Source organism: Lontra canadensis, unplaced genomic scaffold (assembly GCF_010015895.1).
Source record: "Lontra canadensis isolate GAN:19392208 unplaced genomic scaffold, GSC_riverotter_1.0 scaffold24, whole genome shotgun sequence".
NCBI lineage: Eukaryota > Metazoa > Chordata > Mammalia > Carnivora > Mustelidae > Lontra > Lontra canadensis.
In genome coordinates this window covers 13,365,612-13,386,042 of record NW_022631018.1, presented here as the reverse complement: position 1 = coordinate 13,386,042, position 20,431 = coordinate 13,365,612, and the positions used below count along the sequence as shown (strand labels likewise).

The window sequence follows — 20,431 nt, the reverse complement described above, 5'->3', positions numbered from 1 at the left end:
CCTTTTCATGCTTGACCCTTGAATGTGCCACATGATCCCTATGGTGGCCTGGAGTGGAGGGAAGTGTTTCTAGAATTTGAAGATGGAGCATTGTTCCTCATTCTTGCCTTTTCCTTCCCGATAACTCATTCGTCATTGAAAGTAAGTCTATAATCTCCAGCGAGTGTGATTCCTGAGCCAAAAATCCAAGAGACACAATTGGACACGTACACGTCTAACGAGGGGGACAATAGCAAGAAAAATACTGTAAACCGCGTGGGGCTGCGGAATGAAAGACCCAGGCTGATCACCGTGCGACACTGGAGACGGTCTTAGAAATCAGCGGAGACCGTGAGTGAGCATGCAACACGCTGGGCTGGCTCCGGGCTGAGTTCCGTCCGGGACGTTTGTGAAATTAGCACTCAGTGATCAGAGGGCTGGAGGGGCTCCGATTCTAGACGGTGGAAGGACTCCTGCATCAGAGAAGTCATGCTGGTCCATCTCTTCCTCTCTCTGGATCTACACTGGAGCCACTCTGGAGAGCAGGCAACTTTGGCCGTCCTTCGGAGTCTCTCTAGGAGCAAGGAGCATCTGTAACTCCCAGCAGCCCCCTTTTGGGATGTGCTCCTTTTAGGGCCACTCTCATTTGAGGTGCTCTATTCTAGGTGTTTCCTCAGTGGGCGTGTTTGTTGATTCTCAAATGCGCCTTGTGCATTTCATAAGTCGTTTCTTGGCATTCTTTCTCAAAGATACCATTCGAACAGGGTGTGTGCGTGCACGTGTGTGTGTGTGTGTATATGGGCATGCACACGTGTACTCAACTGTATGTTGACCTTGATCTCATCTTAGGCTCCGGGAAGACACAATCCACTAAATCTTAGGCTAACTGTAAAATGCAGACATGACGGTTTGCTCTTGCTGATGTTTTAGGAACGTGCTGCTGGTTAGCCCCGTAGGAGGTCACGCAGCAGGGTTTCCCTGCTCTCGCAAGGAGGGTTCCTCAGAGCAGTGAAGTAACTCCAAAGCCAAGACTGATTTCCTACCTTCGTGGAAAAGACCTTCCAGAACAGACATGTTGCCGTCCATGCAGACAAGGGTTACTGTAATTTCCAAGGACTCTCCATTAATATTGGAAATTAGAGCCGTGGGCCCCCAGGTCCTTTCTGAGACAGCCTGTCGGATCCCACACTCTGGCCCCAAGACGCCGGGTCTCCGTGTCTGACGGCCCTCCACGCGGAAGGTCTGCAGACTTCAAGTTACTTTGTGTGAAGGGTGGGGTCACAGTCTGGGGAGTCCAGGAAAGACGACGAATGGAGTCGGAGGAGAGGCAGATGGCGCTTCTTTCCCTCCAGAGGTTGTTAAGAGAATAACTCGATTTTGGGGGAATTGCGGTGAGGCTGATTTGTTAATACAGTTTCGAGTCTTTTAACTCAGGATGGGATGAATAGCTTTTCAAGTGTGTATGAAAGACAAGAATCCCCAAAGAACGGTTCTGTTTTAAATATCAAGCTCCAGGGACTCAAGGTTTGTAACAAAAGGGCAGATATGAAAGAGATGAACTCTCAGGGCCAACTCTTTGCACTAAAGCACGCTGGCTGGGATCCCTGAGATGCCGAGGTCCTGCCAATCTTGCTGGCTCTGGTCTGGTAGCTTGGGGAATCTAGCGAGATACGCTCACAATAAGTTAGTTGGTACTGACCGGGCCTGACCCATATTATGGAGCTGCAACAAGTGGAAAGTATAGCCGAGCTTTGGGAACAGCCATAGCATGGACCGTGGAAGAGAAAACCGACGTCTTAATTGAACAGAGGGGAAATTTGAGCAGAAGCGCCAAGTGAGGAAACGAGGACACTGGATGGAATGTTCCAACCGCGGCAGAAAGAGCTAGAATATTTCTTTAGTGAGGACCTGAGGAGATTGTACGATTCTCTGGTGTCAGCCCACATGGAACATCTTTGTCTCTCTGCTGATTACATTAAAAGCAAGGGGGGTGCCGAGAAAATGATAGGAACCTGAAGAAATCTGACAACAGCGAAATGAATTTTGGAGTTTGGTGTTAACGACCGGGAAGGCCCGGGAGTTGTAAATATCCTGAAATTTGAGGACTTGGGGTTAGGGAAGAGCCAAGGACTGTCCAGAGGTTACCGAACTTCTAAAGCCTGCTCCATAGTAGCTTTACTGTGAAACACACAATGAACGCATGCATACGTAAATAAGCGTATCTTAATCCAAATCCGCAGGGTGAACCGATTTAGAAACTTGCCAGGTGCAAAGTCTGTCATGAGTCTGGTGACGCGATGAGGCCTGATTAGGATCCATAATGCAAACCCGAGGAGACACTGAACTCTAGGAAACTGAGTGAGGGTTGCTGGAGGGGAGATGGGTGGGGGAAGGGATGACAGGGTGTTGGGCATTAAGGAGGTCACAGGATGGATGGCGCTGGGTGTTATAGGGAACTGGTGACTCACTACACTCTACCTCTGAAACTAATAAAAAAAATGAAAGGCAGGGAAAAAAAACACATAATCTAAAGATTTCTGGTAAGCAACCCTACCACGCTCTTCTCTGAATTCTGGACCTGGAGGATGGATATGGAAGTTTGACTTACCAGCTTTGTACAGTCAGTGACCCTAACCCTTGAAGGGAATGAGCAGAGGGCCGACTCCAGAGCTCTTCACGGGGTTCTTGTAGGCGAGCCCAGAAAAGGTTCCCACTCCCCCGGTTTTCAATGAGAGGCTTTCAAGTACTGGTTTTGCATCTTCAGCCCATTGTTATTTGAGGAGAAGGACCCTTAAGAGTGTTTTTATTTAATGTGCTTTATGGAAAATCTCTGATTTTAGAGGCAATGCTGTAGAGAGTTTAATTGATTTTGGTAAGGTCCCACAGCCAGCCCGTGGGCCAGAACCAAGCCCCTGGCTTAGTCCCAAACCACAGAGACCGACTATCTCTTTCTCTGTCTTTCTGTATTTAGGGGATTTTTAGGCATTTGCAAGTGCTGTCATCCTACTGTTCCGATAGGCACAAATGAGTACAGAAATAAACTGCACACGACATGTGTGCTTTGGACAACTTGCTGGCCCACTCTGGTCCAGAGTCTCTTCCCGTTTAAACATGAGCGTTGGCCTTGGGTGGATCTGAGGACTTTTCCAGCTCCGTTTTAATTTTTTTGGAAAATTACTATTTGGATGGTGCAGGCTTTGGCATTTCTGCAGTGGGTAAGCCGAAGAGGTTGGGTCGGTTCGGAGCATGGAAGCCTGTGCGTGGCTTTAGAAGGAGCAGCGGACCCTTACACAGATCAGTTCCTTGTCCCCTGTGGGCGCCTGGAGACATGGTGGGCAATATTTGTTGTGCTTGTTGTCGTCACGGATGTGCTTGTATGTTTTTGCGTCAAGGGTCAAAGCCATGTGGATATTAAATTAGGAACTCACTTTCAAGACGAAATGAGTATTTCTGAACGTCCCCGCTTTCTATTTGATTGTGGCCGTAGACCCACAGAGCAACCGGCTGCACCATGTCATTTCATTCCGGGCACGGTCTTCTGATTTCCTCTAGTGGGGAGATTAGGGCTAAGAGAGGGGGAGTGACTTGTCCAAAGTCCGTCATGTTGCCATTCGCCCACCCAGGCCCAGAATTCACCTTTGACCTTCACAGTGCCGTGTTTCCTGAGGGCCTGCTGCATGATACATCCTTTGCCTGGCACCGGGATGACACCGGCCCTTCCGTGTGGTCCAGCCTGTCTCTGGTCTGGGCATCTCTCCTCCGTGGCGGTGGTTCTGAGCTGGCCAGGGCAGAGCAGAATCCATCCCCCAACCTGAAGCCAGCCCCAGTGCGGCCAGCTAGCTTCCTGGAAGGGGCTCCAAACAAGGAAGAGCCTCTCTCTTGGCTGATGTGAGCCCTGAACACCCCCATTTGCTCGTGGCTCCTGGCAGGAGGGCTCTAGTAGCTGCAGACTTCACCCCTGCCTCGCACAGGCTCTCACTTCCGCCCTCCCTAGTGTCCTGAGTGGTGCGTGCGTTCGCACGTGTGTCCGTGTGTGATACGTGCGCTTGTCCCCTCAGTTTTATCCAGAATGCAGGGTTGCTTTGTGCAGGCCCTTCTGGGGTCACATACAGGCAAGTATTGTCTATAGGCCCCTCTTGACTCGTTCTCACAAGAGCACAAGGAAACTATGAGGAAGTCACAGCGCCTACAAGGAAGCCACATTTTGAATTCCAGGCCATAATGCATGGCTGAGTTTCTTGAAAGCTTTCCAAGTGTTAGTCAAAATTGAAGTGAGAATGGGCTGCTTCTGAAAGATGCATGGTGGCGGGCTCTCCAGACAAAACACAGTGGGGAAAATGCATGGAAAAGGCCATGACCTGAGCTCAATCCTTTCCAGGTAAACCTCTTGTCCAGTCTCATAATCTCACTGTGGTTCCCCTTGAAAGCCTAACTAAAATTCCATGTCACTATGCAAAATTACATAAAGCAAGTGTTCAGACATTCAAAACTTCCAAGCCCTCTTCTTCAAAGGTCAGAACTATTGTTTTATTTTCTAATGGAAAAGGGAAAGAGAATGGCTCGATTTTTTTTTTTTTTTTTTGACGTGGATCTGCGTGTTTCTCAGTTCCTGCATTTTACCTTCCAGCACCTCAGGGTTCTGGAACTGCTGTCTGGTACCAGGAAGAACCCAAGCAGGCCAGTGGGGCTTCGCTCTCTGGACACCATATTCCTAGGACCACTGGCCTAATATTCCAGAGAATTCCATCCAGCCCCCCAGCAGTGGCCAGCACATGCTTATACCCAAGCTGGCTGAGACAATGACTGGTTTCCTCTCCTTTTGTCATCTTCTCATATATGTGTATTTCTTTCAGCTTTTCTATTGTTTGTCCCTTTTCTCCTATTTCCCTTTTTCCTTGTCTCGGTCCCTTTGTCTCTTTGTTCATTGTCCACCCCCAACCCTCCCCAGTCATTTGTCTCATCACTATCTTGACTCAAGTCTATGCTGAAATAGCTGTTTTATGGCAGAACGTTTTAAAAATCAGGTAAAAAGAACCTTTATCTCTTAAAAAAAACAAACTTCAGCCAATCCCAACCCCACTAAATGAAGTTCATTTTTATTTGTTTGTATTTAGTGAATGTATCAGTGCATGTATTTGTCCAACGTTGCCTGTATTGAGACGCTGGGCTGCGGGAAACACTGGGGTAGACCAGACCCAGTCTGTCCTGAGCTTGCCTCTGGTTGTGCAGAGGGCCTGGAGACAGGCAGTTATCACAAGGACAGGTTGTGGGGGAAGCTTATGGAGAGGGGTGGCCCCGATCATTGATCAGGGTGGGGGAAGACTGCCTAGGGCACACTTCCTTGGGGACTGCCTGGTGGTTGAGAATTTGGGGGTGGGAAGCAAAGATCGCCTTCTCCAGAGGAAGTACAGCCCCTGGGTGATTCCATACAGGGCAAGAGGGGTTAGTCCTCTCGGATCTTGGGAGCTGACCTAGGAGGAGCCTTTGGCTCGACCCTGACGCCGGGGCTGGATTCATTAGGGTGGTGTTTTCCTCTTGCAAATTGACAGTGAAGTCAGTTTCATCAAGATTCAGACCATGTGATTTTATTTCAAGTTGCTCATTAAAAATCACAGAACACTGGCTGGAACTAGCACTTTGTGCATATTGAGAAATTATCTGGACGACCTTCTTTATTGAGTCTCGTGCCCGCGACCCCATTTCTCAAATGGGCAGCCAGAGGAGATGTACTTTGTCGGGAGCAAGAAAAACTCAAGGCTAAAAACCAAGCCCAGGGGCATTAATCTGTCCCAGGGCTTTTCCACGTGACAGAGCTGAAGCTCTTATTTAGTAATCATTGTGCCCACTTTGTAGGGTTGTTGCCACAAGTGGACATGGCAACACATATAGAAAGTTCTTGGAATAGAATCCGGCTCCTGGAAGATGCTCCAAAAATGTGACCCGTTTGCTGATGGTCAATGAGGGGGGCCTGCCCTCGCCTTTCGGAGTTCTCCCAGGCTGGGCTCTTTGCATCATCGTATGTCCTCGAATATGTCCCCAAAACCACATCCACAAAACGCAGTCTGGTACTGAGCATTAATGTCACTCTGAGCCAGCATCTCTGCAAGGGGAAGTAAAATGAAGCTGTAGAAATCCTCTGAGCTGGATGGCAAGAGTTTACAGAGCATTTGTCCTAAGACATTCTTCAAAGGGATAGCCTAGCGGTGCCTTGAGCCACACATCTTGGGGCTAAGAAATCTCTGGGAAGACTCCCAAGACACAAACGCAACTAACCCTTGGCTTCATCTCGCAACCCCGTCTTTTTCTGCTTTACCGTTTCGCCACCCCGAGCATAAGAAAGCAGTGGGCAGGGGCTCAGGGGCCAGATTTCAGCCCTGATGGTGGAATCGTGCAACGCGACAGCCTTTCCCATTGGCAGGACCCTGGATGGAGGCGAGGCTGTAAATCGAGGGTGAGGAGAAGGCGAGCGGCCCTCCTAGGCCCTGGGCAGCCCCAGCGAGTGGAATTCTCCCTTGCGAGAGGTCACTGAGTCACATGCAGTGGATGGGTAATTTTATGGCCGCTAATAAAATTTATAGCCAAAGCAAGCTAAGATAATAAAGGTAATCAAACGTCCAGCCTTGGGACACAAGAATCCCATCGTGGCCCCTCGCTGCAGGCTGAGGCGTTGGGGGGGCAGTGCACAGTGCAGGGAGGAGCTTATCTGTCTGTCTCCAGGCCAGCACCAGAGTCTCAGTGGTGATTTGTGTCCGTGCGAGCTGGGCATAAGCTTCAGGTTTGGTGGCAAGAGCCTGTGCTTTGGGGACAGCACGCCGAGCCGTAGGAAAATTAACTATTTAAATTTAAATAGTTAACATGTTACATATTCATGTAAATACGTAATAAAACATATTTAAATTCTTGTAAGTGAACAGTGAGCCTAGGATGGGACCAGAAGCAGCCCAGTGTGGAGCCAGCCCTGCTTTAGGGAAAGGTTAGCCGAGCGCTTGTGACTCGACAGGCAGGAAGCAAGATAAGGGAGGATGGCGTTTTACTCGGGCGAGTATACAGAAATCAGATGTTTCCGTCCAGGCCGGGGCTTCCCGTAGCCCCGTCTGCAGCCTGGCTTTCCAGGCAATTGTAGTTGGTCTCCGTTAACGTGGATCAAAAATATTTATTGAGCACCCACTGTTTGCCAAAGTATGAAAACATTAAGCGACTGTGTGAGCCGTAAATAATCATCCAAGAGATGTCCCCAAACAGGGAGAGAGCAGTCACCTAAGAGAATGTGCTGTTAGGTGTTATTTTCTGGGATTTGGGGGTCGTGATGTCATTCAATGTAAGGACGGCATGGACGGGTTTGCCGTGCATGGGTGTGTCCACGCAGGAACTGGATCCTGTGCGTGTTCCCCGCTGCCTTGGCAGAGTCAGCCGAGGTGGCTTTCTGGGTCAGTAATGCCATTTAAGATGAACCCCCCGTGCCGGCGCACTCTGGAAGCTCTCAGCCGTTCCAGTCTGTAGGGGAGTGAAAGGTCAATGCTTAGAGATCGCAGTTTGCACTGTGGACCCGACCTTGGTTTGGGAGAGCTCGATGTCCTTTGTCTTGATTCTGTGGTCAAGATCATGACCACATGTAAGATCTGCTCTTTCTTAAGGGACAAGTGGAGAGTTTCTCCTACTGAGGGAGCAGTGCACAAGTTTCACTGTGGTCGACAGACACGGATCTTGCCTGAGCTTAAGATATAGAGAGGAGCTTTACCCAGGAGATGTGTGAAGAGTGTCAGCCCGCGCCTGGGAATGACACGTGGGATTCTCCCACAAGGACAGAGCCCACACGTGCAAGTGCACGCGTGTACAAATGCACACGTGCACCCTCCCCCTGCAGCCTGGTTCCTTTGATGGCCGCCTGGTGTTTGCCTGACCACCGCCGGCAGGACGCAATGTGCTGTTTTCAAAGTAACAGATACTGTTCCTTTAGTGCTTACCTCAGGTCCCACGTGCCTGAGTTGGAGCCTAAAGCAGGTTTTAGTCAGAACTAAACTGAACAGGGGCCGCTGGGTGGGTCAGTCAGTGAAGCATCCGACTCTTGGTTTCAGCTCAGGTTGAGATCTCAGGGTCATGAGATCGAGCCCTGCGTCGGGCTCTGCACTCCGTGGGGAGTCCGCTGGTCTTCCTCTTCTCCTCTCCCTGCTCACTGGCTCACTCATTCTCTCTCTCAAATAAATAAATAAATATTTTTTAAAACCTTAAAAAAAAAAAAAAGAACTAAGCAGAACAAGATCGTGTGCTGAAAATCTACTCTCCCCCTGAAAGTTTGCAATTAGGAGCGAGCATTCCATCCGCTGCTCCTAGATGGGGATGGTGGCAGTGACGGATACACATAACCGTGGCAATGAATCCTTTCTGGCGAAACTTTAAGTTTTTCAGACGTGTCAGATGCAGAGCTGCAGGTTTGGAATCTGAGTTTTCACAGAAACATTGTTTATCAAGTTTGTCCGAGAAAAGTTCCCTCTGAGCAACCTGTGAAGCAGAGGTGAACCGTGTAGTCCTTTAAAAATGAGGCTCCTGATTCCGAATTATGCGGTAAAGTTAAAGTTCCAGGTACCTCGCTGTCTCGGGCATTTTCTCCTACAGCAGATTACAGGGAGCCCTCGGGGAGAGTTAAAGGAAAGGTGGGAATACGGAAACAAGAAGGAAATTGTAACAAGGACTAAGTCTTCTTACTTCACGGCCTTAAGAAAAAGATTTAATTAAACATAGAGAAAAAGCAGAAAATAAGAACACCTCTGATTTATCCTACAAACATGGTTTAAACATCTCCGTGTGGCAGACGCCGTGTTGATTTCCATGGATCCAGTGGTGGGGCACACCAGCCCTCAACACGCCGTCCCCGGGTTTTGAGAAACAACAACATATCATTAAACGCCTAAGCAGAACCAAAGTAAAGACACTGAAAGGAAAAAAAAAGACAATGAAAGTAAAGATTGCATTCCTGTTACAACATCCACGCGAGGCTGGAAGCAGTTTGGAAGGAGGCTTCTCCGAGTAAGTAATGCTTAAGCTTGGATCTGGACGAAAAGTAGAAGCATGCCAGATAGAGAGTGAAGGCACGTGCAAAGGCCCTGTGGCAGGAGGGAATGTGTATGTTTGAGGAACTTAAGGAAGTCTAGAAGCCTGAAGTGCAGGGATTGAGGGGGGAGATAAATTGGCAATTACTGTAGCGATTTGTATGTTATTTCTGAAAGTTTGTATGTGATCTCTGGAGAGGATACTGGGTGTAAATACAAACGAAAACATGAATTTGCTGGTGGCCTACAGGAGCAGACATCTGCAGGGATGCCCTCTTCCCATTGTGGAACAAGCAGAACAAAAATGAGAGAATGCTCAAAAGAAACCAGGTCAGCTCAGCCGGGCTCTTAGAAGGGACTGGTTGTGATGGAAGGCGTGGGCTGTCTCCCTCCCAAATTATCATCCTGTGTCTGAGAACGGAAGAGCTGGGAGGAAGGACCTTGTGACTAAGGACCTGGGCAATTACGGTTTTTTACAGGGCTTGATTTCTTTTAAAAAAATGTTTTCTGGGGTTGCCTGGGTGGCTCAGTTGGTTAAGCATCTGACTTCTGATTTTGGCTCAGGTCATGATCTCAAGGGTCCTGGGATCAAGTCCCACTTGGGGCTCCATACCGAGCATGGAACCTGCTTGAGATTCCCTCTCTCCCTCGGGTCCTTCCCCAACTCATGCATGCGTCCTTGCTCTCAAAAAATATATGAATAAATAAAATAAGAATATTTTCTAAGATAAGTCAGACGTTAACATTTGTTGATTATGGTCCTGGATCTACCCCTATGTGTTTTATTATTTTTTTTCTATCTGTTTAAAAATTGTTTTTAATTAGACGGGGGTGGGAAGAAGGGGTGTAGGAGCAAGGGAGGGGCCAGCACTGGCCTGAGAGTCGGGGGCCTGTTCTCAACCTCACATGAGCTTGGGCGAATGTGATCCTGGGTCCTTATTTATGAAATGGGGTTTTGAAGAGGCTGATCTTGGCAGGGCTTTCTAGCTCTAAGACCTTCTGTGTTTCTGATTTCTAAGAACAATCGATTATTGAATCCTTCTACTTATAGGTTTGGGAATTGAGTGTCCCATGTCCACAAGTCCTCACTTTTTTTGTTTTAAAGTAGGAGATCCAATCTTGTTTGGCAAAGATAGCCACTAGCGCTCTTGAAGGAGGTCAGGGCACTGAAGTCCTTTTGCTGAGTGACTTCCTAGAAAGCCATGAGCCCGCAGGATGCTTATGGTCTTCCTGGGCTAGACTCAGGAACCTGGAACCACCTATAAACCTGTATCTCTCACCATTCCCCCACCCCACATCCCAGGGTTTTCTCCGTGGGTTTGCAAGGACCGTGCATACATACTGAGACAGAATCCCGTTCTCGCTCTTCCAAACTTCAGATGAAAAATACAGAAATGAACAGGAAACGCCACAGACCAGAAGATCAGACAACAGCCACGTTCATGAGCCCACGGTCATCTGTGGTGACGAATCACACAATGGGTTCATCCCCTGTACTATACTGACTCTCTTCAGATGTCTCTGTGTGCCGAAACCAGTTTACGGAGTCACCTGGGGGTGCTCAGTCGGTGAAACATCTGCCTTCAGCTCAGGGCATGATCCCGGGGTCCTGGGATCGAGTCCCGCGTGGGGCCCCCTGCTCAGAGGGGAGTCTGCATCTCCCTCTCCCTCTGCCGCTCCCCCTGCTCGTGTGCACGCTCTCTCTCTTTCTCTCTCAAATAAATAATAGCTAAAATCTTCAAAAACAAATAACTAAACCAGTTTATGTATGGTAGATTGTAGCTACTTAATGAAAAAACGATGGTCCTGTGACAGTGGGTGTGTTTGTGGCCATTGGTGGAGCTGACGTCCTGGAACACGGGGGCGGGGGGCTTCATAAGTGCTGCTTAGTGCTTAGTGGTGACATAGGTGTAAACAGTCTCCTCTTCTTCATCCCTCTGGGAGAGTGGCAGCTGGTGGAGGGGAGCCCTCACCCCACACACAGTAGAGGAAGCGGGAGGAGAGGGGATGCAGGCCCCCTGCCTGGGCAGCAGCTCTTGCTGAGTGCACGGAATGTTCCCCAGGCCATGGGCTCCTTTCTCTGCCTCTTCCTCCTGGGGCTCGCTTATGTGGGTCAGGTTTCCTTACAACGCGTTGAATGAATGAGAATAAGAAAGTATGTGTTGGCAAAATTTCAGCTGAAAATGCCAAAGCTTTCCAAGTAAGGGCATGAATTTAAGCAAAGTTTCAAGTCAATGGGGCTCAGAGTAATGGCTATGCAGCTAATAATGAAAAGTACAAATGTTTTTATGTTCAAAGGTTAGCAAATGGGACTCTTTCGCTGGCCCGCTGGCCTGCTCAGTTACAAAGTGGAAACTGTTCCTGATCTTTGCTTTATTGCGCTTGTATTTTGTAGGCAATTAGGAACATTTTCCATTCAGCATTTAAAACATTTGAGCTGCCTGCAGACTCTTTTTTAAACTAAAGTTTCTTTCTTCTTTCTTTCTTTCTTTCTTTCTTTCTTTCTTTTTTTCTTTCATTCGTTCTTCTTTCTTTCCTCCTTCCTCCCTCCCTCCCTCCTCTCTCTCTTCCTTTCCCGTCCCTTCCTTTCCTTTTCCTTTCCCTTTCCTTCCCTCTCTCCCTCCTTCCTTCCTTTCTTTCTTTCTTTATTTCTTTCTTTCGTTCTTCCTCCTTTCCAATACCATCTCCCTCTTCTTTTTGTTAAACTAACATTTTTCCCTTTTGTAAGTGGACTAAAGTTTTAAACCAACAGGCTTTCCAAATAGCACACTTAGGCTTTGCCTGCATCATTATTATATGGTCATGGAATTACCACTTTTCCGAAAGTGTATTTCTACATGAGATTCTCATGTTGCCCAGAAGCGTGCTTCTTCCTCACACATCCCGTGGGTTTAGATAAAACAGACCCAGCCCCCATGCGCTGATGCCTCCGGCGTGAAGGCCATCATTGCAAACAAAACGGAAGCCGTGTATCTTAATGAAGGAGTAGGAACATCAAGTCTGCTGAAATGATCTAAATCCTTCCAGAAACCACTTGGCAAACCACGGTGGCTATATTATTTCTACAAGTTTCTCTGCATCACATTTGCTGACGGCTTACAGCAAACAACAATGATCGTGTTTGAGTCCCTCAGATTCTCCGTTAGCCGGTTTGCTTCTCCTTTAATAAACGATACCTTTGCCCCTCTCGTCTGTCAGTGTTTGGGGCCAGTCCCGGTAAGAAAGCAGCCGTGGTCGATGCTTCTGCTCGGGTCTTGAGCCGCAAACTGTGGATAATGGCTCACACTTTCCGCTCCAAATGGACAGGAGACACAGGCATAACTGAAGACACAGGCATAACTGAAACTCACAGTGTTGGGGGGTAATTTTATCCCATTATTTCTAATGAAAATAAGGAGGTGTCCAGGCTAAAATCCTGCAAAATATGTTCTGAGAAGCCCAAAGCAGCTCCAGCGTGCATGTAGCATGTCCCTGGTCCCCGTTCCCCACCCCACCCCCGGGCCACCGCCCCCACCTGTGCTGGGTCCCCGCCCCCCGACAGAGGGATGCTATCGGTGGTGCGGGAAGGGCAGTGAGCCAGAGGTAACGAGCCCTGTGTCCGTTTTCCTTGTCAGATCTCCCAGCTGATGACGGAGACGGGCCGGGAGGGGCTGACCGAGGCAGCGCTGAATCGCTCCAATGCGGACAAGCCCTCGGCCTGCAGCGCCCCGGCCTCCCAGGGCTCCTGCGCGGCCAGCGAGACTTCCACAGGCCCCTCAGTGGCCGCTTCCTTCTTCGCCAGGTAAGAGAAGCGTCCAGAGCGTCACTTCTCCAGCTTTGCTAAAACAGTAGCGAGAGTTGGGGACCGTCTTGGACTTCCCGCTTTAGGAGGGGGTTCCACAACCTCAGACTGCTGCCGCCGGGTCCAGACAACCCCACTGTGGGCAACGGTCCGGACACTCAGCAGCATCCTTGGCCTCCCCCCGCTGGACTCCCACTGCACCTGTCGCACTTGCGACGACCGCGAAGGTCTCCAGACACCGGCATGTGTGTCGCGGGTGGAGAACCATGGATCTAAGATTATGTGGCTTTCACGATGTCCCCCTGGGGTGAGGGCTTCGCTGGGGCCCGGCCCCCCGGCTGGTGTTCCCAGACTGACGTTCTTAGCACAGCAAATGAATGGCTTTGACGATGAACTCGGAAAGAGACGGCAGCCTTTTATTTATTTATTTTTTTTTCCTCTTCTGGACAGATGAGCAGAATAGTTACCCTATACCCTCCAGCGAATCTCAGGGCCTTTAATAAGACAAGAAACCCAAATGAAAGGTATTTCGACAATGTTTTATGCCTAATTTTAGCAGTGCAGCCGAGACAGGGCAGGAGACAAAGGACAGCTGACCAGAAGGCACTTTCGGGATCGTCTAATTCGGTCTCCTTGTTTTACAAAGGACCAGCCTGAGGACCAAGAAAGTTAAACTTTGAGTTAATTTATAGCAAAGTCAGAAATAGAAACCAGATTCCTCAGCTTTTTTTTTTTTCCCCCTCTGTGACTCATTCTTTATCTGATCCTTGGAACTTAACTTTAGAAAACTTTTTCTGCCTAAGATTTGCATGTCCCTGGATAAGCAGGATTCAGAATAAATGGCACCAGGTCCGAGATCGGAGGAGCCCTGAGGTCTGCCTTGGTGTCCTTGTCTGTACACCAAGGACAGCCCCTCCTCCTCGGGGTTGCTTTGAACATTAAGACGGACAAGGGTAAATGATAAAGTCTTGTACAAAGGGCGATTCGATACAGACTCCGAAAATATGTCAGGAGGAAGGAATATTGCGTGGTTTCTCTGCTTAGCCTTGTGAGCGGTACCATCCAAAGCACAGCATGTGAGGACGGGGCTCCGAATAGGGAAGGAACCGGTCAGAGGGAGAACAGAAGCCAGTGTCCTGGGTTAATAACATCCCCAGTAAAGACCGCACGGGGGCCTGTCGGGAGACTGGGTCTGAGGTTCTCATTGTGTCTTGGTGCCACGTATATTGTCCTGTGAAAAGTTGCGCCGACTCGGGTGTATGGGAAGTAACAGGAACTGAGGTTGTGCCCGTATCCATGGGACAGATGCTCCAAGCCCACCACGGGATGCCTGAAACCGTGGATAGAACCAGCTGAGAGGCCGTGTCCACGCCATTCAGGGAGGGAATAAGGATGTGGAACAGAATATGGGAAATGCTGCAAACACAGAAGATCCCAGGACTTAGGCGGGTGGTGAGAGCGTTTCCGGGGAAGGCTGACGAACGTGCTGAGGAAGGAGGAAGCCACATCATGGCAGGTTTAGTCCAGAGAAGACGGCCCTCAGCTGTCTCTTGGGCCATCATGTGAACGAAGAATTTGGTTGGTTCTAAGAAACACCAAAGTATGTAGGCGAAGGTCAAATAAAACCTGGTGATGGGGCCCAGCTTGGACTCCCTCCAGCTCAGCTCTCCCAGCTCAGGATGCAGGAGAATTTGCACACAGCTCAGACGACCCCGATAGAAAGTGAGGTCCCCGTCACTGAGGGAGATCAAGCTTACACTGGGGGACTGCTGTCCTTGGTGCTGCCAAGAACCTTCACTGCCCAGATGGAGGTTGCCCTCCAGGACACCTTCCTGACCAGAAGCACCTTGAACATGAGAAGCCTCAGCGCAGACTGCACCCAGAGACTTTTCTGGATCAGCTACCTTCAGAAAACCCCAGAAGCAGGACTGGAAGCAGGAGGAGGTCAGGGGTTAGCTGGGAAGGCCCGTGTGCCAGACATACGGTGGGCCTGAAGCCAGCTTTCAGTTAATCCGAGGAGCATTTCCAAACAAGCCAGCACATACTAGGGAAGGGAAGAACAAATGACGGGCAAGGGCAGCCTGGCCTGAGACTTACTTGCACGCCCAGGTCAGAATGGAGACCGTGGGCTGAGCACAGAGCCAACGGGCATTTTATGTGGGTTGCAGGGGAGGGGCCCAAACCAGCCCCGGCTGTGCTGTCAGGCAGTCTCGGAATGCCGGGGCAGGGGTTTTCTGCTTGGGATCAAGGAAAGCTACGGAAGGCGATGGGACAGGTGGCCTTTGGTAGGGGTGAAATCTGCATCTGTTGCTGGTGCCCAAACCGGAAACGCTCTAGAGGTTATGGTTTCCTGTGGAAGCTCGGGAAGGTCTTTCCACCCGGGGAATCTGGGGGCAGGATTCACTCCTGTGCCTCACACCTGTGCTCACCACTTCTCAACTCCTTGTGCGAGACAGGGTCGCAGAGCTGGGTCTGCAAGGTTCTGGAACCTCCTTGCAGCTCTAAGTGACCCGAGGTGACCGGCTGTCAGGAAGCTGTGCCGGACATCATTTCATCATTTTATGGGGGAGAGGTGCCATTTGCCACCTTTGTGGCCAGCGTGGCTGAGGTTTCTGGGACAGTCAGTAAGCGTCACTCACTGTGCTGAGCTCCCAATGGGCAAACTTTCCCTTTGTCCTCGGACAAGCCGTGGCAGGTGGAACCTATTGTTTACCCGTTGTCCGGATAAAGAAAGAAATGTCCAGAGGTTAAGTCATGGACCCAAGGGTGCACAGCTAAGAAGTGGCAGAGTGGGGACTCTCACCCACGTCCGTGAGCCCTTGGTGCCCTCAGTGTGAAGCGGGCACGATTAGACGCATTAATGATTTCTTCACCGTAATCAGGAACTGATGGTCACCGCTTAGGAAACAATACTAGGAACAAGTGGGAGCTACTGTTTGTTTGAGGAAACGAGTAGAACAGAAACCCAGTTTGTCGAGGGTTGTGGACAGCCCCTTTTCTTGGCAACATCAGCCTTTCTGTGTAAATGTTGGCTTTCTACGGGGAAAGGTGGGATGGACTTGACTGTGTTTCAGATGCAACGTCTAAAAAGATGAAGAATTCCAGTTCCGCGTAAGCCGCGATACCTTCGTGGCCGGAGCTTCTCCAAGTGTGGTCTGTGGGGCCGTGGGGCCACACACACACGTTCCTGGTCTAGCACAGGCGTAGAGGTGGAGAGGAAGCTTCTAGAAACTTCTGGAAGCCAGTGGACAGGAATTTTACGGCTTTTGGATCTAGGAATACAGAAGCGGAGCTTGTATTTTGGAGGTCATTAGAAATTAAAGAAAAAGTGATTCTTCACCTCATGTAGTCCGAGAAGAACTCCTCTAGAAAGCGATGAAGTCCCAAGCGGGCAATCTTTGATGCCTGCCTTGTCTGAATCTGTTTCTTTAAATAGCAGCATCGGGGTAGACTGCCTTTGCTTTTAATTTTGGAACAGCACTTTTTTGGGGAGTTTAGCATGACACTAAAACTAGTAAGGGTCATAGTAATCAGGCTGGCACAGCGAGTCACCTGGCTGGTTAGCTGTCTTGTTGGTTTCAGGAATGAGGGGATCTTCTGTGCGCGATTCCCGCAGGAACGGGAGCTGGCGGTGTAGCGTGTGATGAGTGTGACTGTAAGCGGCTCTAAAATCCGTTTGCATGGGTCTGAGTACCTCAGATCACTCCGTGTTTCAAACCCTTTGGTGCATGTCCCTTGGCTCCCCGCGGGGTCCGTTCCATACGTTAGCACTTCTCCCTCCCTCACGCTCTCCCTCCCCCTCGGATGCTCCAGGAACAGGGTTGTCTTGTACTTCCCGATTCTCTTCTCGAAGTTTCTGACCTTTACACAATGTGTGGCTATTGGTTAACAGTACATCTGCCCTGGGTTTGGCATCTTCTGGGCAAAGTTGGTGTTCTCAGTATCGGGGTGCCCTCGGATACATTTTGTGGGGCCCGTTTGCTCTGCTTTCTCTTTCTCACTTGCTTTGTTCCTCGTTTCCTTCTGCCAGCTCCCCCAACCCCTTGCCTTTGGCCCGATCATCCTCTTTCCTGAGGGATGTTGTTGTACTTCTGTCCATCTCCACCTGCCTCACAGTTTCTTGCATCCGCGAGTTTGGACCCCTCGTCTGATTACCCAGCTGCTTTCTCCAAGCCCCTAGAGCACATCACTGAGCGTTCGTGACCGACTGGCCCCGTTTCCCCCTTGGTCAGCTCGGGTCCTGGGGTCGGGGGCCAAGCCGAGTGGCGGGAGCTGTGTCCTGGCTCCGAGGACCTGCCTTGGGACCAGGTGGCTCCGTCTATCATGCCCCTTGGGGCCCCTCCTCTTCGCGCCAGGCACACGCGTGTGCTGTGTGTGCACGGGCATTACTCTTACAGGCGGCCGTGCCTAACATTCCCTGCACGTTCTTGCCGACAGCCCATTCAGATAGTGCCCGTTTGCTCTGGTTAGAGCACGTGCCTAACGTACAGTCTTGCTCAGCGATGCCTTTCTTCCGACCCCGGGTGTGTGAACACGGAACAGTAGTCCTTGGTTCCACGCCAGGAGTTTATGAAGTCAGAGAAGGATGAGAGGGAGCCGTGAAGCTGCTCGTGGTCCTCTTGTTCTTCCATCAGATATGATTCCCCTGAGGGACGCACATGTCTCCCCGTGATCGACACATCAGCAGTTAGCACCGGAGAAGAACTGTGACAAACATGGCCCAGCTGGTCCCCGGTGATGCGGGAGGAGGAGGAGGAGAGAGCCGGGGGATCCGACTCTTTCTTGAGAGAGAAGTAAATTTCCACGTTAGTGTCTGTTGTGATGGAAGAGCACCTCCAGGAGGGGCGCCTGGGTGGCTCAGAGGGTTAAAGCCTCTGCCTTCGGCTCGGGTCGTGATCCCAGGGTCCTGAGATTGAGCCTCGCATCCGGCTCTCTGCTCAGCTGGGAGCCTGCTTCCCCCTCTCTCTGCCTGCCTCTCTGCCTACTTGTGATCTCTGTTAAATAAATAAATAAAATCTTAAAAAAAAAATAAAATAAAAGAGCATCTCTAGGAGAAGAAGAGTCCCAGAGAGCCCATCTCTCAGAACTTGCCGCTGTGATTATTGCTTTTCCTGTTTCTCGAGTTCAAAGAAGCCTATTGTACCTGCGCTTAACCTCCTCGCCAGGATCACACTTGGACCCTGTGTCTGTTCCTTCCCCCTTTTCCCCCCCAATGAAACTCCATCACCTGCTCCAGCTCCCACTGACTTAGCCCATGGCTAAGCTTCCGTTGACTTCCTATGGGACATTCGTGGTCAGGATCAGCGTGCAAAATTATGCCATTTGCTCACGGGACGAGAGCAACATTTAGAGGGGCGAGTGGGGTGCCTCCTCCCAGGCTCCCTCTATCCAGGAGGGCCTCTGTGAGTCAGCTGCCTGGAGGTACAGTGTGGGCCTGTCTGCACCAGCTTCCTGCCCCCTTCCTCCACTGGGGGCTCAGCGGGGTCGAGGCCGCAGTTTGGAAGGCCTGAATGGGAAGCCAAATCCCCACTCTCTGGGTTTCTTGTTTATTTACTCCTGGCAAGTCAACCTCCCTTTTCTTAGAAAAGACTCCGTGGACTTCTCGGAAAAGAGGAGACTCTGACTCATGTATATGAATGAAGCGAATTTGTAGGATTCGTACCTGCATGATTAGGGTTTCGCTTGAACACCCATCAGCTGGCATATGAAAGGCAAACATTAAGAAGGAGCCAAATGCGTACTGAGTGCCGTCGGATTTCAGGAGGCCGGGGAAAGAGCTTCAGGTGTTTGCTGCCTGAAGAAGGAAATCCTTGATTGCTTATGAGAGACAAGGAACGCACTGAGGCAACAGTCAATGTCTACACCGTTATCCTTTGTGTACAAAGAAAAAAAATCCTGAAACGCTTGAGATAGAGAACCCAAACATCCAGTACCAACCGCAGCAGCCTCCAGAACTATTCTGTTTTGGGGTGTGCAGACCCTAGTGCAGATGGCATTCATGGCGTGGCCCACACCGTTCTTCAGAGCTGCCGATCTACATGGAAGAAAACGACCAGTGTTCGCGGCCCCTTCCCGTCTCCCGCTGCAGGGAATGTGTAAAATGGGGCAGTTTCTGATTAAAGGAGTCCTTTGTCTGCCTGATGGCCTGTTGGGGTGTTGGCAATCAGCTCACCACATCTGGGAATCATTTGCACAGCCTGGCCTCCCCTGAAAACCCAATTCATGCCTTGGTGGGGCTGCTCCAAGGCGAGGCGAATGCCACGGGCCCCAGGGATCCCGGTGATTCTTGTCAAGCGTTCTCAGGCTCAGACATTATGGTTCTTCCTGCACATTTTTGAATATCTATTTTTGACCAGCACTGGGGGGAGGGAAGTGGGGTATGGGAAAAAGAGAAAGGGGAAGTGGCCCAGGGTCGGATCCACAGCCCACCACGGACGTTCTGGACTCGAGGCAACGAACTCAGCCTCCAGAAGCCTGTTCCTTCTGTTCCATGGCAGTCGGTCACTCTGTCTATTTCACAGGCTTGTGGAAACATGACAGCACTGTGCAAACGTCATTGAAATCCCACAGACGATGTTAAGACGGCACATGCTCGGGAAGGGATAGAAGTCTGCGGTCCCCGGGAAGCCCCGAGCATTCTCAGTGTTCCCTCTGGAGTGGATGACTTTTGTCATGGCCACCTTCATGCTTACGTTGCACTTTTTTCATCTGAGTTAGTGACCAGGAAATGGATTTCAAAAGCATACACTAATGAAATCGGGTCGTCTCCAGACATTCGTCTTCCGCTCTTTCAGAACCGACTCCGAGCAATGTCTTCCTCCCCCATCAGACCATGGGGGTGTCAACAAAGAAACAGACTGTTTCCCCTTTTGCTTCCACTGTTTTTATTCAATTTCATCATCTGCTTTGTGGCCCCACCCAGCTGCTGGCACCTGAGTCCTCCCTGAGGACTCAGAATTCTTCACCATCCCTTCCTTCCCTTTCTTCCCACTGTTTCCTTTCTTACCACCCCCCTCGGAGGCAGCTCCCCAAGGACAGCCTCTCTGCGTGGCTCACGGGTGTTTCCAGTCACCAATGGAGCCTGGTTCCTCAGAGGTGAACTATGCTCTTCAGCCTGGTGTGGGCAGCATTTGTCTCTTGAGGTGTGATGCCCGGTCTTCACCATTTTTGCAGAGGTCTTTGGTGGTCACTAGATCGGAGAGGTAGTCCTCAGTACTTACTCATTTAAGAATAATGAAAGCCGACATTTATGGCGCGTTCCCTTATGCCACACGCGTTTCTGAGTTCTGGACACAAATTTAAACTTCAGAAGCCCCCATGAGTTGGCCCTCTTCTTAGTCCAAGGCTTAGATATGGAAACCAAAGCACGGACTGGTGAAGTAGCTTGACAGCTGTTTCACAGCTAGCCGATGAGGCGGTCCTTGAGCGCCACTGTCCGATCTCAGAGACCATGAACCAGAGCATGAGCTCCATTAAGGGTAGGGGTACTCGTGTCTTTGTTCTTGGCTGAAGCCCTAGTGCCTCCAAGAAGCACTCCAGAAATGCTTGTTGAGTGAATAAACACTCTCTGCCACCATGCTCTCCTGCCTCCAAACTCAGGATGGGTTGTGGTGGGTGGGCCATC

The 20,431-nt window shown here is 50.2% G+C and overlaps 1 protein-coding gene across 1 annotated transcript in view; it reads left to right on the top strand.

The window, feature by feature from the left end:
* The window catches only part of KIF26B (kinesin family member 26B), a 414,161-nt gene that overhangs the window by 186,711 nt on the left and 207,019 nt on the right, over positions 1-20,431 (top strand). The window contains exon 4 of the mRNA XM_032862876.1: positions 12,641-12,807. Within this exon, the coding sequence (XP_032718767.1) occupies positions 12,641-12,807 (167 nt within the window). The remainder of the gene's footprint in view (positions 1-12,640; positions 12,808-20,431) is intronic.